The sequence below is a fragment of the Podarcis pityusensis genome (genome assembly GCF_964106645.2).
Source record: "Podarcis pityusensis genome assembly, chromosome: 12".
NCBI classification, from domain to species: domain Eukaryota; kingdom Metazoa; phylum Chordata; class Lepidosauria; order Squamata; family Lacertidae; genus Podarcis; species Podarcis pityusensis.
In genome coordinates, this window is record NC_138037.1 from 8,825,488 (window position 1) to 8,840,908 (window position 15,421).

Genomic DNA, 15,421 nt, shown 5'->3' on the forward strand with positions numbered 1-15,421 from the left:
GACACTGGTGATCTTTGCTTCTTCCAGTACAACTTCAGCTGCTTCCACCTGCCTGCCTCCTTCCTTACAACCAGCCCAGAAGGTGCCCTTGCCTCTCAACTTCTTCTTCCTCCTTAGTCTGTGTTACCTTTGCAGAACTCAGCAAGGAGGAAGGGGACAAAACAAGAATTTGTTGGCTCTGCCTGCCATTGACTCTGGCGCCACCTACTGTCGTCTTCCTGCCTTGCACCCCATCTGCCCCAATGACCACCAGACACTACTGCTTAAGTGCTGATTTGGAAAACAAGGTCTCGCGTCAAAGTTGCAACCGCCTTGCTCTTTGGGTAACTAAGGCTTCCTTGCAGATATCATAGCAGCTATTTTTCTTTCCTTTCCTCTCAGGATGGCAAGTCGTCCTACGAGGAGATTAAGAGCAGCTTGGGGAAAGTAGCCACCATTTCGGAGATCACCATGGTGAGTAAGCCCAGGGTGGAAGATGCAGCTTCCTTGTGCAAACGTTGCATCTGTCTCTTTACAGCAGGGGCCGGAAACATTGTCAATCAGTGGGCAGGGCCGGCCACTTGTCAATCACCTGACGTCACAACAGTGTCAGGTGACCGGAAGTAAACCTCTTCCTTTGTGGGCACAGCTTGAGTTACGACTGCATAGGAAGGTTCTTTGCATGACTTTGAATGACTTGCATCAAGTCCAGATCCCAGCTGGCTTGCTGTGAGCACCAATTACCGTATTTTTCGCTCTATAAGACGCACCAGACCACAAGACGCACCTAGTTTTTGGAGGAGGAAAGCAAGAAAAAAAATATTCTGAATCTCAGAAGCCAGAACAGCAAGAGGGATCGCTGCTCAGTGAAATCAGCAATCCCTCTTGCTGTTCTGGCTTCTGGGATAGCTGCGCAGCCTGCATTTGCTCCATAAGACGCACACACATTTCCCCTTACTTTTTAGGAGGGAAAAAGTGAGTCTTATAGAGCAAAAAATACGGTAGCTGGCCAGCGCTTTGAGCCAACCTGATTCCATCAGGGTTAGACTGTGCTAGGGGGTTCCCCATCGACAACTCCACCGTTCAGGCTCTCACAGCAGCCACGTGCCATTTTAGGGGGTGAAACTTAAATTTTTGCAAATTTCTTTTCTTTTTTTTCTTTTTTAATTTTTTTTAAAATTTTCTTTTTTCTCATTACAAATATACTTATAACATACAATTTACATAACGTCTCTCCCTCCCTCCCTTTGGACTTCCCTCAACTTCCATTTCTGATTTATTATCCTCATTATTATATTCTGCTATTTTCTACAAATATCATATTTTTCCGTTTATTACATTATTTATTCCCTAGCCATAAAGTTGTGAATGTTTATTTAAATCCTACCATCAAGTCAATGTTCTTTCTTTGTTTCTGAAAATATAATATAAAGCGTTCCCACTCTTTTTCAAAAAAAATTGCAAATTTCTTCAGTGAAGGGTCCTTTGGGTGTAAGGAATTCAAATTTGCTATTATTTTTGTGACTGGACAACATTTAGCTCGGTGAGTCTACATTTAATGAAGAAGCCCATAAACTGCCTTTGGAAAACCAAATAATTTTAATTTTACCTTCTGAAAATGTCAGGTAACGCTAAATACTACTACTACTACTACTGCTACTAAATATATAATATACCTGCAAGTACTTGGCACTTTAATGATTTCTATGCAATTTTTATGCACATTTTACTTACCGAGCAAAACTAAATTGTGCTAATTTAACCGAAATATATTTTGAATCCCTAAGCCATGTTACTTCTTAGCATGCCTTGTTTTTGGAATTTGAAAGTTGAGAAATTCAGTATGCGGCCCTAACGCTGTACGGCTTGATCAGTGTTAATAGCAATACTCACTTGCCAAGGAACCATCAGAGGCACACTTTAAAGGTTCCCAGTTGTTCATTGGCCGGATGGGACAGGTGGGTGTGGTTCTGAGGAAATGACCTCATTGGCCAAACAGATCCCCTTGCCGGGCTGATTTGGCCCGTGGACCAGCGGTTGCCCACCATTCCTTGACAGCCTGAACTTGTGTAAAGCAAAGGGGGGTCTTCATGTAAGTGCTCAGTGGCACTCAGGAAGCAGAAGGTTCCAGGTTCAACCATCATCTCCAGGTAGAGGCTGGGAGAGACTCCTGGTTTGAAACCCTGGAGAGCTGTCGCCAGTCAGTGTAGACAACACTGCGCTAGGCGTGGCTCAGTACAAGGCTATTCCCTAGGTGCAAAAGGGTGCTGCAAGAAGCTTGAACTTCACTGCCTGCCGAAGGCTGGCTCTCACGTCCTGCCGAAATCTGAGGGCTGGCCGAATGTGGTGTAGCCTTATTAAACTTTACCGATTGGTGGGCTCTGCGTTGCTCCCGGACGGGAGGAAGGAAGTCAAATGACACTGAGGGTTGGTTCAGAGAAAGAGTTCTTTATTTCTGCTCTCCGGAGCAGCAGAAAGGCACTTGCGTGGTCAATCCACAGCAAGTCCAAAGAAATGAGAAATTTCATGCAATATATATATCCTCCAGGTACCCTCTCCCCCCTTCCCCAGGAATCCAGCCAAGTAAGCTTGTACACGCAGGTTGACATCACAGATGTTCTTGCTCCGGTACTCTTAACCACAAAAGGGTTTTCCTTCCTGTACTTCTGACCATAAAAGGGTATTCCTGTTCCTATACTCTTATCTTGGAGCAAGAGGTCACCAACTCCAAGAACACACTCTGGCGCTGTTCCCGGACTAGGTCTGTGCGTCAGAGTGTGGTAAGATAAGACCCAGACATGTCATCCCTACTCCACTGGAACAGCCAAGGTCGTCCATTGCCGTGACTGATAAAGGAGAGAGTTTTGTTTATACAGCTGTGTTCTTGTTATGCATTTGCTCAACAGCTCAAGTTCATGCATTTTAGAAATGCTCTCTCAGAGAAAGAAGAAAAGGGGGGTTTTGCGTCCCGTTTCAAACTGACTGCACAGAAACCTATTCCTTCAGTGGCAAGGAACTTCTGACTGGCCAATGCTCCTTAGCAAGGTGTGCTTGCCCCATGTGAAATGTGCAGAGTGTCCTCCTGTTCACGGGCTTTTCCTATATTTTTGCAGGACCTTAAAAATGCCAACGTGAACAACAGGAATGCCAGCAGTAAGCCTGCCCCCAATTCAGCCATTTCGGAGACTGAAAGGAGGTCACCAGTACACCAGCCTCCCTCCAGTAATGGTGGTGGCAGTGGCAGCTACAACAACAAGAACCCCACCTCCGTGGAGACCAATGGGACTGGTGCATATCACAGAGATGCTTTGATCAACAAGACGGTAGATGACCTTCCAGAGGGAGTGGACCCCACCAAGAAAGAGGTAGGTGAATACACACCGAATATTGTTTACCTTGCCGATTGAGCGGCGCACTCCCTGGTCGTTTCTCACACTGTTTTCACCCAACCACTGTGGCTAACTTCGCTGGCACAGGAAGCAGCTATGTGAAAAGGGCAGCTCGCATGAACAACACAATGAGGCACTTAAATGACACATTTGAGTGCAGTCAGGAGAGGGTGTTGGGAATAAGTCGCACAGAATAAGGGAGGTTAATGTTTTATTAAAAGGAACAAGATCTGTTCAGGAACGCCAGGCCTAAGGAGCACAGCAATAAGGTAGGTCTTGTGCCTATGAGAGCCAGTGTGGTGTAGTGTTAAGAGCGGTGGACTCGTAATCTGGTGAACCGGGTTTGCTTCCCCGCTCCTCCACATGCAGCTGCTGGGTGACCTTGGGCTAGTCACACTTCTCCGAAGTCTCTCAGCCTCACTCACCTCACAGGGTGTTTGTTGTGGGAGAAGAAAGGAAAGGAGATTGTTAGCCACTTTGAGACTCCTTCGGGTAGTGATAAAGCGGGGTATCAAATCCAAACTCTTCTTCTTCTTCTATGAGTCAGTTTGGAAACCAAAGGTCCCCTGGTCTTGCATGCAAGGGACATTAGGACATCAGAAGATGACGTGCTGGACCAAGACAGAGGCCTTTTGAGGCCAGTGTCCTGTTTTCTAAGCAGCCATCCAGGTGCTTAGGGAGTGCAAGGTCCTTGTGAGTGGTAGCCACGCATAGCTTTATGGCCACATACCTAATCCTCTTTTAAAGGCCCCTGAGCTGGTGTTTAGGACGGTGAATGTGCCACAATCCTTGGTATGCGACAGGCTGAAAATTCCTGCCACCCGCTTGATCTCAAGAGAGGTTAAAAAGTGGTTGGACTGCAGATTGACCCTAATGTTGGTAGTTTCTCGCCCCAAATGTACCATATATTGGAGGCAAGTATGTTAGGAGGACCCGATATGTGTCTCTGCTTTCTTTATCCACTAGGTGGTGCTGTGTGTTATTGTTATTGTTATTACTACTACTACTACTACTACTACTACTACTACTACTACTACTATTATTTTATCATCATCACCATTATCATCATCAGTGCTTTTTTTTCTAAAAAATGTTTAGGGGTACTCTCATTTTGACTCAAGAAAACCGCCATTTATAGTTCAATTGGGGGGAAATAAATACAGTAAATGGACAAAAGTACAAAGATTCACAAAATGTTTAGGTGTATGCGTACCCCTGCATACTCCCAGAAAAAAACCACACTGATGATGATGATGATGATGATGATGATGATGATTTCATTCATTCAAGTTGTATACCGCCCTTCCTTTGCAGATCTCGGTGCGGTTCACAACATAAAAATACAATATTATTAGAAAATGCATAATAGAAACAAGAACAGAACAAACCAATAACCCCTCAGGCTTCTCCCCTCACATGTATCCCTTTCCTCTCACTCTCTTTGCAGTACTACCTGTCTGACGCAGATTTTTATGACATCTTTGGGAAGACCAAGGATGAGTTCTACCAGATGCCCAGGTGGAAGCAGCAGAATGAGAAGAAACAATTTGGACTCTTTTGAGCGAAGGAGCTTTTGGCCTGCACACCTGCCTGCCGGCTGGCTGGCTCCTTAGAACTCATTTTGGGATAACTCCACAGGTGTGGGAGGAAGTGAGCCTGGATAAAAGGTGCTTCCCTCCATCATCGCCCCCACTACCAAAAAGGACTATTTAAAGAAACCTCTCTCTCTCTCTCTCTCTCTCTCTCTCTCTCTGCCTCTCTCTCAATCAGTTTTGTCAAAGAAAGGCTTGGTAGATTATTTCCTTCCCCCTGCACCTGTGCCACTGAAAACGGCAATCTCTTTTGCCTGCCAAGATTTTTATAATTTATCTGCGCGGGGAGAAAGCTCCTTACATTTGATGAGTTTCGAAATCCAGGGATTCCACATGAAGTTGTAAGCTTCAGGCAATGTTGAAGGGAAAAGAAGGACTGGCTTCTAGGGCTGATTCTGGACTCTTTGGAAGTTTGGAAGGGGGAAAGTCTCATTCTCTCTCTCTCCCTGGATAGCTCAGTTAGTTAGACCATGGTGCTGATAACACCAAGGTTGCAGGTTCGATCCCTGTATGGGCCAGCTGCATATTCCTGCATTGCAGGGGGTTGGACTAGATGATCCTCAGGGTCCCTTCCAACTCTACAGTTCTATGATTCTATGATTCTCTCTCTCTCTCTCTCTCTCTCTCTCTCTCTCTCTCACACACACACACACACACACACACATTCAAATATACTCGGAGTCGAGAGTGACTTTCATGCTCTTTATTCAGCTCATAGTGGTGAGGAGGAATGGAGGATCCCCCACAATATCTGCTTTATATACATTATTTACACAATGGGCTCCACGTGATTGGCTAATTTCGGGATTCTCCTGTAGGCCAATCAGGTTGTGGATTCACTTCCACCTAGAGCTGGATTGGGTGGCTCCTGCGGACCAATCATACTGCTGCATTGTTCTAGGACCAATCAGACTGCTGCATTTTGGATCCTATTGTTCTAGGACCAATCAGACTGCTGCATTTTGGATCCTATTGTTCTAGGACCAATCAGACTGCTGCATTTTGGATCCTATTGTTCTAGGACCAATCAGACTGCTGCATTTTGGATCCTATTCAACTCAGTACATAACACATATACACACACCCCTTAGTTATGCAGCAACTGGCCTCCAATCTGAAGGCGTGGAATTGAATAGCCTGACCCATCCTCTCCTCCTCCTTTGTAAAGCAGCGCTGAGTGCAGTTGCCTCAGGCGGCAGAAGCCGAGGGGCACGCAGCAACAGGAAGATGGCAGGAGGACAGACCCCCATACGTTGCCCTCTGGTACAGTGGAGGACAATTTCCACCCTGTTGCCCCTGTTGAAGTTCATTCTGGTTGGCTTCTCTACATGGAATTGAGAGGACAGCGCCATCTTGTCCTTTGCCTCAGGCGGCTGTGTTTTGGGCTAGTCCTTGTGCTTGCAAGGACCCCGAAGCATCCGTTTGGGTACCACTGGAAACAATTCTCACTTTTCTTTCTTCTCTCTCTTATGAAGCCAGGATTGGGAAGAAAGGCAGCACACCAGTGGCCTCATCTGGGGCCAGGGGAAATTGTATCGCTCAAGTTTTGTTGTGTTTTTGGAGCAGTTAAGGGATATGAAGAGGAGGGAATCCCATGTGAACTGTCTGGGGTCACAGTCTTGACTATAGTTGCTAAGTTTATCATTGTTATACTGCCAGTCAGGCTAGGAGTGTAATGCTGGTGAAGTAACCGCTCTCATTTCGCTGGCAAATAAGGATGTGAGGGATTTGTGTGAATATCACAATATGACTATCAGGATATGATCAAGCTTCCTAGAGAGTCTTAAATAATGAGAATTGTAGGTCTTGGGCTTAACGTTTGTGGTACCCCAGATTGCTCCATGAATGTTTATGGTACCCTAGAAGTGTAAGGTTGTGCCCTGAGGGTTGTAACTCCACACAGCTTTTCTCCTCAAGGATTAATGGCACCTTTTCTCATCCAAAGGCCTCAAAGGCCTTTCAGAGCCTACATCCAGTAAAAACAGCACCGGCGGCAAAGGAATTCACACATTCCCCACAATTTCCATCACAACCACCTGTGGCCATTTCACTTTGTTCATTTCCGTGCCATGATTTCGAAATAAAACAAATCACAGTGACCGGTGGCGTACGTTTTTCATAAATCTACATGCGGTAGCTTCATTCATGACGAAATCAACAAGTGAAACTGGGGCACTCCTGTTTTGTCTTCCTTTTTGCCCCAAGAGGAAGGACTTGTGGTCAATCCCACCATGGTTTATCATGTGGTAGAGCTCCTTGAATGACTTTTCCCAATCTTAGAACGGGAGAAGGAACCAGTGTCTGGGTAGGAGACCCTGACATGGAGGTTAAAAGATACATAGAGCCACAGTAGTAGTCGCCAACCTATTTTGGCCAGTGGGCCATTTGGATTCTTAAGACGTTGCGGTGGGTTTCAGTAACAAAATGGCTGCCATCAGGCATAATACAAAATGGCTGTTGTGTCTGAAAGAGCAGAAAATGCTCCCGCCATCACTGGGGGGAAAGACTTCATTGTCCCCTGCCATGCTTGCTCAGAGAGCAGTTTCTTGAACCTCTCCTCTGATCAGAATAGATGGGAGGGTAGTTGTACAATCCTGCCATTCAAGAAAAAGTGAGCATTTGGGGGGGGGGGGTTTCAAGGTAGGAGAGCTTGAGCTAAGCCAGTTTAGTTGGCCATCAAGTGAACCCAGTAAGAAAAATAAACAGGAAAAGATGAGGCAGAGAAACACAATTCTTTTTTTTACTTTTCATTTTAATCGCAGTTAAAAAATATATTATTTATATCGTACTCTTGTCAACCCTCTAACTCTGTAGCTTTATATGACATTTTTTAATTTAAAAAAACCCCGCAATATAAAAGTCAGTTTTGTTTGCAGAATGATTGGGTTATATCTCGCGAAGCCGTACTCGAAGGCAGATCCGCTGAAATAAAGGGGCTTTCATTAGCTGCGTTCGCCAGTTCCAATGGGTCTACTCAACAGTATGACTGACATGGGATATAACCCATTTAGGCAAGATCCACTGTCATGTCAGGGCAAGAAGTGGGAGCATTGGTGTTGTTGGGCAAACTATTTTTGTCGTGTAAACAACAGGAGCACAACAGTACAAGACTGCAAATGATAGGCTGACATTGTTCATTGCAAGTTGGACTAGATGAATTGGCCTTTTCTATCCAGATGTTTTGGACTTTGGCTCACATCACTGTTGTAGTCTAAAGCACCTGGAAGACCCCAATTGGAGAAGGCTGATTTTTATTTATTTCTTGGATGGCAACTCTATGATTCTATGTCTTACACAAGCCCAAGATCCCCATTGGATTCAGCTATTGCATTATGACACAGTCAGGGCTCCACTTATGGAATATCTGTCAAAAGCCAGCTACAGTTGCATCTCAACCATCAACGTCTCAACCATTATTCAAGTTTACCACCCCGTGATTGTCTTCTACACAAACAGAATAAGGCTGGGGCAGTTATAAGGTCCCAATCCTTTTTTAAAAAGTGCTAGACCGGGACCTTACAGTTACCGCAATAAGGCATTACGTGGCTTTTCCATTACAAAATCCCAGATGGAAGTGTTTGGGGGGAAGAGGCGACACAGTTCATCATAGCGCCTTGAGAAATGAGATAATGTTTGCCGCAAGAAAGGGAAAATGGAACGGCTTTTAGAAACCACCTTCCCGTTTAATAAATTTGCAGTGTGTTTCATGAAAGTGGCTCTCAGGATTCCACCCCTCCCCCAAATTTATTTATATATATATATATATATATATATATATATATATATATATGGCAAAGCCTAACCCAAAACAAGAGGCTATGTTGGGTTAGAGGCACATGGATTTCCATGACACAGGATGAGTTCCTGTCTCACTGAGGCCCTGCTCTATAACAATGCAGACCCCATTTTGCGGATGAGAGGATTGGGGGGGGGTGGCCATTTTGTGAGGAGGCCGGCCAAGTCTCGAGGTAGCGAAAATGGTTGAGGAAAGAAGCTTGTGCCAACTTTGCTGACAAATGAACACCTCGATCCTGACAGGTGATCTACCCTGAGAGAGCAACTCTCCGCAAATCGAGGAATTCAAGTTGAGATCACAGATTCTCTCGGTCGGATCACTTTCAGGCACATCTGCTTTGATGTGGAACTGCAAACTGGCCAGTGCTGTTGACCAATTCTTATGTCTTGAAATGAAATCAGGGGCCTTTGGCAAAGCACCACAGCATAGGCACCTAAGTCTGAAGCAAGCTTTGGGCCTGTTCTCATGAGATAAGATTGCGTTTAAATGAGCCTTCAGCCTCCGCAGATTGTTTAAAAGGATTCTGCTCAGTGAAAAAGCAAAGGTTCTCCTCTCTTTTCAATCCAAAGTGAGTTTTGGAGGCTGGGCCCACATATAAAATAAGAGGATTTGCTATGACCTTGTCAGTAGCATAGCATTTTCACAATTTGCTATAGATCACAGTGTAACATGCAGCAAAGATCCAGAGCCATTTAAAACTCGTCGATATCACTGGGAGAATTAAGTGCATTTTTAATTCTTTCCCACTGAAATCTACAGAACGCTTAAAAAGCATTCAGCTTTAGGTGGATTGAGGGCATGGATTTTGTAGTGTATCTCACATGTAATGTAAAAGAGGCAGAACGGTGGCACAACAGGACTCTGATTCAAAGCTTTTTGATGTGAGGTTATGTAAACTCTCCAAAAGATTCTAGTCCTCACCATTTCACGGAAAACCTTAGATACAATTGCATCATGTTCAAAAACAGTAGTAATTCAGAACCAGCTGGGGGAAACCCAATATTTGAAACAACAGAATTATCATATTTTATATCAGTCAGTTTCTTTCAAGCGGCTGAATTTGCTAATGTTGGGATAAATTTCCACAGGCAACAATCATCTTTGGATAATGGCCTATGAGACTGATTAAACCCCAGTCTATATCCTCACCCCCTTCAAATTCAGAACAGTTTCCAAGCTACTAAGAAAAGAGAGGGTGTGACTGTACAATGGACCTGCTCCTTGGTTGCTTTCGCCTAAAAATAATGTAATAATTAATTCTAAAAAGATCGAACAAAATTACAAAATTTACAAAAAAAGGTAGCCTCTAGCAAATTCACAACGTCATGATTGATGCCTCAGCTTCTAAAACTGAAAAAGCCCAATAACCTGACACTGTTTTGGGAAAGTCTGAGGACAGTGCTTACATCTTAATGTCTAAAAAAAATTTAAAAATCACATTTTTACAGTTATGAAATCCAGCTGGGAGTACATTGCTGGTCCACTCTAGCGCAGCAGAAACACAGAATGTAGCACCGGCCCCAGAAATCAGCTTCTTGAGAATCTCTTGTTTCAGCCAATGGGTAAATTATCACTTAAAAGGTGAGCGATGCCCGGTTAAATTTCAGAAGTCGGAGAAGTTGCAAAGGAGGGATTTTGGTGGCTGCTGCTAGAGGTAGTAATAAACATTGCGCAAGTCTGCTTGATTGGAATGATTTACACAGCTTGCAGCACCCAGCAGCGGAATGTGTGCTTTCTTAAAACGATGTGTACATCGTTCAACACCTTTCCTTAGCTTTCGAAATTGCATCGGAAATCGCCTTTACGCTTTTAAGCTTGCCTTACTTTTCCTGAGGGCTGGAAACTTGAAAAAGTGAAAACCCTGAAAGGTGACGTCGGGAAGAACTGGCACCTTGCTGCCCGAGCGCACAAAGGAAGTCAGTAACCATCGGACATAAGGGAGGAAACAGAGGCATGGAAACAAGCGGAAAGGACACAGAAGTGGAGAAGCCACATCTGGGATCTGACTCAGAACATGCCTGACGCCAGTGCTACAGTCCAGATGAGGTCTTCAGAGACAACAGAGGGGGGACAGTAGCCAGTGTGTGGACCTCCCAGCCTTAAAGGACTGAAGTAACAATCTCCTGTGCCTGTCCCTATCTCAATTTTCGTGCTTCTCTCCATGATTGAAAAGCTAGCTCTTTTTCTCCTTTCTCTCAGAAACAGCAGCTAGGATAAGGGGTCAGCAAACTTTTTCAGCAGGGGGCCGGTCCACTGTCCCTCAGACCTTGTGAGGGGCTGGACTATATTTTGAAAAGAAAATGAATGAATTCCTATGCCCCACAAATAACCCAGAGGTGCATTTTAAATAAAAGGACCACATTCGACTCATGTAGAAACACGCTGATTCCCAGAGCTTCCGGGGGCCGGATTGAGAAGACGATTGGGCCGGATCCGGCCCCTGGGCCTTAGTCTGCCTACCCATGATATGGAGGATAGCCCAGCTTCCCAACCACAACAGAATATGGCCTTTTACAGACACTTGGAGCAGAACTTCTCCATGACGCTTTCTGAACGCAGCAAGGCGGTTTGCGCAACGACCTCTGCGGTGGTTGTGTCGACTCATTTGTCCATTTCCTGCTCTCCGGGGATGTTGTGGGGATTCCACATCGGCTAAAAACCAGGGTAGTGTTTGAGGTCTCTCTCTTCCCAGCTTGGTAGGCAAGTTCATTTGGAAAGGGAAAGCAGGGACCTGTCCCTTGAGCGGTCCGAGAAAATTGTCCTTTTAGTAAGCATCCGTAATATTGATGTGTACGAAGAGCGTGGCAGAAGGGTACTGGTCTCCGTTCTTCGTCAAGAGATGAATGTGGCGATAGCCTGGAGATTATCAGAGAGAGAGAGAGAGAGAGAGAGAGAGAGAGAGAGAGAGAGAGATTATATTGTGGTGTTCTCTTCACTTGTATTTCAATAGCTGGCACTGGGAGTGGCGACAATCAGACTCACACATGCCAGGGGGACTGGAGGACGCAACGTAGAGATGGGGGAGAAATTCAGTTTTAACGTGGCCTAATTCGCTCTTTCCAAAACACAACAACTTGAAAAAGCAGATAGCCTTTGAAACCTGTACATCCCTGAATTCTGCGATGCAGTTCTCCAGCAACAAATCTGCATATATTAAGAGAAAGCCAACTCCTTCTCTTACACGTGTCACCAATAATAATTCAGAAACGTGTGTCTTGGATTATCAGGAATTTGGGAAGCGCTGCCTGATCTGGGCAGTAGAGGGCGCTGTGCTCCTATAAGGCACCTGGGAGGTTCGTAAACAGTGTGGTTTAGCTGTTGTTGCAGACCCCTTGAAATTAACGGACCCAAGTTAGTCATGTTAATTAACTTCACTGGGTTTACTCTGAGTAGGACTAGTGTTGGATACGGCCCTATCCCCTGAATTACAGCCCACAAGGCAGCCCCCAACAGGGCTTATTAACTAAAAAGGTAAAGGTAAAAGGACCCCTGACCATTAGGTTCAGTTGTGACCGACTCTGGGGTTGAGGCGCTCATCTCGCTTTACTGGCCGAGGGAGCCGGCGTACAGCTTCCAGGTCATGTGGCCAGCATGACTAAGCCGCTTCTGGCGAACCAGAGCAGCGCACGGAAACGCCGTTTACCTTCCTGCCGGAGCGGTACCTATTTATCTGCTTGCACTTTGGCATGCTTTCGAACTGCTAGGTTGGCAGGAGCAGGGACTGAGCAACAGGAGCTCCCCCTGTTGTGGGGATTCGAACCACCGACCTTCTGATCAGCAAGTCCTAGGCTCTGTGATTTAATCCACAGCGCCACCCGCGTCCCCGCTTATTAACTACGAACCTTGAAATATGGGATTCCTTCCAAACCTGTGTCAAAGTTTTGCAGTCATTTTGCAGCATTTTGCAGTAAAAAATCCCCCACATTTTGCAGCACGCCTCCCCAATTCAGTAATTGATTCATCAAAGTGGGGTTCAAACCCAAAAATCCAACATTATTTGATTCACTCCAAACTAGTGCAAAACTTAGGCACAGGTTTGGAGAAGATGCCAAATGTTGGGGTTCGTAGTTCGTGAAGACCTCCCAACCATATTGAAAGAGACATTACACTTAAAAAGGAAAGAGAACTTTTAAAAAACAACAACCCCCAGTTGTTAGCTGGCCCCAGAAACTCCCTGTTACTCTAAGCTTCAAATGAAGAGTAGCTCTGAAGGTTAAGATGGAAAGACTCACCTTGCTTCAGACTTGTGAAGGGAGCTGTGAATTGCCCAATAAAGTCATTTTTGGTCGACGCGTCAAAGTCTTCCACCATGAAACGAACCAGAGCGAGCTGAGGGACGTCGATATCAAACTCAAATGCTTCATCCCATCTGGGGTTAAAGCCTGGGGGGGGGGGGGAGAGAGTGTTGGATGAGGAAGGAAGAAAAGACAAACACGGGCAACACAGAGATGTACAAGTCTGAACATCTTTCCAGTAGGCTAGATCCGTACAAGATAGAAAAATCTGGCCTCATCTTTGATTGATAGAAAAGATGTTCAGAGACTCGTTTTTCCTTTCTCTCTCTCTCTCTCTCTCTCTCTCTCTCTGGGCTGCATCAACAGAAGCAAAGTGAGCCAATCAAGAGAAGTAATAAAAAGATAAAGGGACCCCTGACCATTAGGTCCAGTTGTGGCCGACTCTGGGGTTGTGGAGCTCATCTCGCTTTATTGGCCGAGGGAGCCGGTGTACAACTTTCGGGTCATGTGGCCAGCATGACTAAGCTGCTTCTGGCGAACCAGAGCAGCGCACGGAAACGCCGTTTACCTTCCCGCCGGAGCAGTACTTATTTATCTACTTGCACTTTGATGTGCTTTCGAACTGCTAGGTTGGCAGGAGCTGGGACCGAGCAACGGGAGCTCACCCCATCGTGGGGATTTGAACAGCCGACCTTCTGATCGGTAAGTCCTAGGCTCTGTGGTTTAACCCACAGCGCCACCCACGTGAAGTAATAGTCCCACTCTATTCTGCCTTGGTCTGACCCCACTGGGAGTTCTCTGTCCAGTTCTGCGCACCTTTCTTGTAGCTTGAAGCCATTGGTTCGGGTCCCACCCTCCGGAGCAGGAGAAAACAAGCTTGCTCATCTTTCATGTGAAAGCCCCTGAGATATTTGTTGACTAACATATCTCCTCTTCTCCCTGGCGTGTAAGCTTTCCACATGCCAAGGAGATCGTGCCATAGCGGGAGTTTCCAAAATGGCAATCCCCTTCACCCCAACTCCTTTGCAAGGTGATATAGCCTTTTGAGAGGACTGTACCACATGCACACTTGAATCGGTTTTCAGTTGGGCTGAAAGCCAAGCAACCCATCGCCCAAAGCTGGGAGAATATACAACCAAGGCTTTTGCCAGCTATTGGTAGTTTTGGATTCAGGCTCCCTTTCCCCTTCCAGGAAGCAATGAAAGGCCCTTTTGTAAGGCGTCTTGGACAAAGAAGAACAGCTTCAGCTTTTTCCTTCACCGGGAAACAAATGAACAAAGCCGCTATTGAATCTCCATTTACCCAGCTACAGCAAGAAGAAAGACCCTCTGCAAGCTAGGAGCCAAGGGGTTTGTCAGAGTAGCAGCCCAGAAGGTATGGCGGCCAAAATCTTGGTCCTTTTTCAATCGCTATGCAGCAGAACCACTGGGCTGGACTTTAAGCTCATGCCTTGGTGTCAAGGACTGGTTGGATGCAGAATAATGGTGGGAGGAACCAGCTGGGGAACCCCTAAGGGAAGAAGGCTCAGAGCCCGGGGAATGGTGGTGGGATGACAATGAGCAGTCAGAGGGAGAAGACTGGGAAGAGGAAGTGTTGGGAACGGAAGAGGTAACAGGGTTTAGTGAGCAGGGAGAGTCTGGGGCAGAGAGAAGTCCAGAATGAGAGGCAGAAGCTGAAGCAGGAGAGAAGGAGGCCAAGAGGCAGTGATGAGTTCAGCTGGTGAAGACTCACAAGTGTCTCCTCCTCTTACCATTGTTGTCAATGACGGTGGTTTGCTTCTTCTCGTTGTCCCTCTGGACGCCGTGGATCTCGACTATCACCCTGGGGTCCACAATGGAGTTTTGGCTCTTGTTCACCTTGGGCAGTTGCTGGCCTGTGATGACCTGTAAGAGAGAAAGAGGGGGATAGTTGTTGGGTCTTGAGTTCCCATCGTGACTTGAAAGCCTTCCAGGGGACAATAAGGAACAGCGCTGGGGCACCAACTTTGGACTTCAGAGAAATGCATGCAATCCTCGTTTCCAATTCCTACCTTCACCTGGAGTTTCTTCCGGGTGCACCAAGGCCCTTCTGAGATGGCCTTGGGGTTGAACCTGGACTGCTCGTCCCGCAGAAATTCCGGCTTTAGGACGTACCCACAAAAGCCGTTTTCCTGGAATCGGCCTTGGTAGACATCCATATCGGTTCCCTTGGACTGAAAATTCAAGGCAACTGGGGGAGAAATACGTACAATTAATTGGCAAATTATTATTTTACAAGCCAATGCTTCATTTAGGTGTGTATGATCATTAGTAGCCCTTAACCCGTTGAATGGGGCACGATAGCAGATTTACAGAACATTGTCATCTTCTGGAAATAGAGTCCTTGCTTTTGTTTGCGCCATGGAGAGTTGCTGTACAGCTTCCAGAGAATGCTGAAAATGCACCTGTTTAT

The 15,421-nt window shown here is 45.9% G+C and overlaps 2 protein-coding genes across 3 annotated transcripts in view; one reads left to right on the forward strand and one right to left on the reverse strand.

Annotated features, from left to right (window-relative positions):
• VILL (villin like) overlaps positions 1-5,411 on the forward strand; it is a 51,933-nt gene extending 46,522 nt beyond the window's left edge. The window contains exons 18-20 of the mRNA XM_080974038.1: positions 382-453; positions 3,093-3,344; positions 4,816-5,411. Coding sequence (XP_080830164.1) covers positions 382-453; positions 3,093-3,344; positions 4,816-4,929 — 438 coding nt within the window. The 3' untranslated portion in view covers positions 4,930-5,411. The remainder of the gene's footprint in view (positions 1-381; positions 454-3,092; positions 3,345-4,815) is intronic.
• A 1,332-nt stretch (positions 5,412-6,743) lies between these two features.
• Positions 6,744-15,421, reverse strand: part of PLCD1 (phospholipase C delta 1) — a 65,312-nt gene continuing 56,634 nt past the window's right edge. For both annotated transcript variants that reach the window (XM_080974074.1, XM_080974073.1), the window contains exons 12-15: positions 15,021-15,199; positions 14,742-14,874; positions 12,989-13,138; positions 6,744-11,612 (exon numbers count right to left, since the gene is read on the reverse strand). In XM_080974074.1, the coding sequence (XP_080830200.1) occupies positions 11,521-11,612; positions 12,989-13,138; positions 14,742-14,874; positions 15,021-15,199 (554 nt within the window). In that variant the 3' untranslated portion in view covers positions 6,744-11,520. The remainder of the gene's footprint in view (positions 11,613-12,988; positions 13,139-14,741; positions 14,875-15,020; positions 15,200-15,421) is intronic.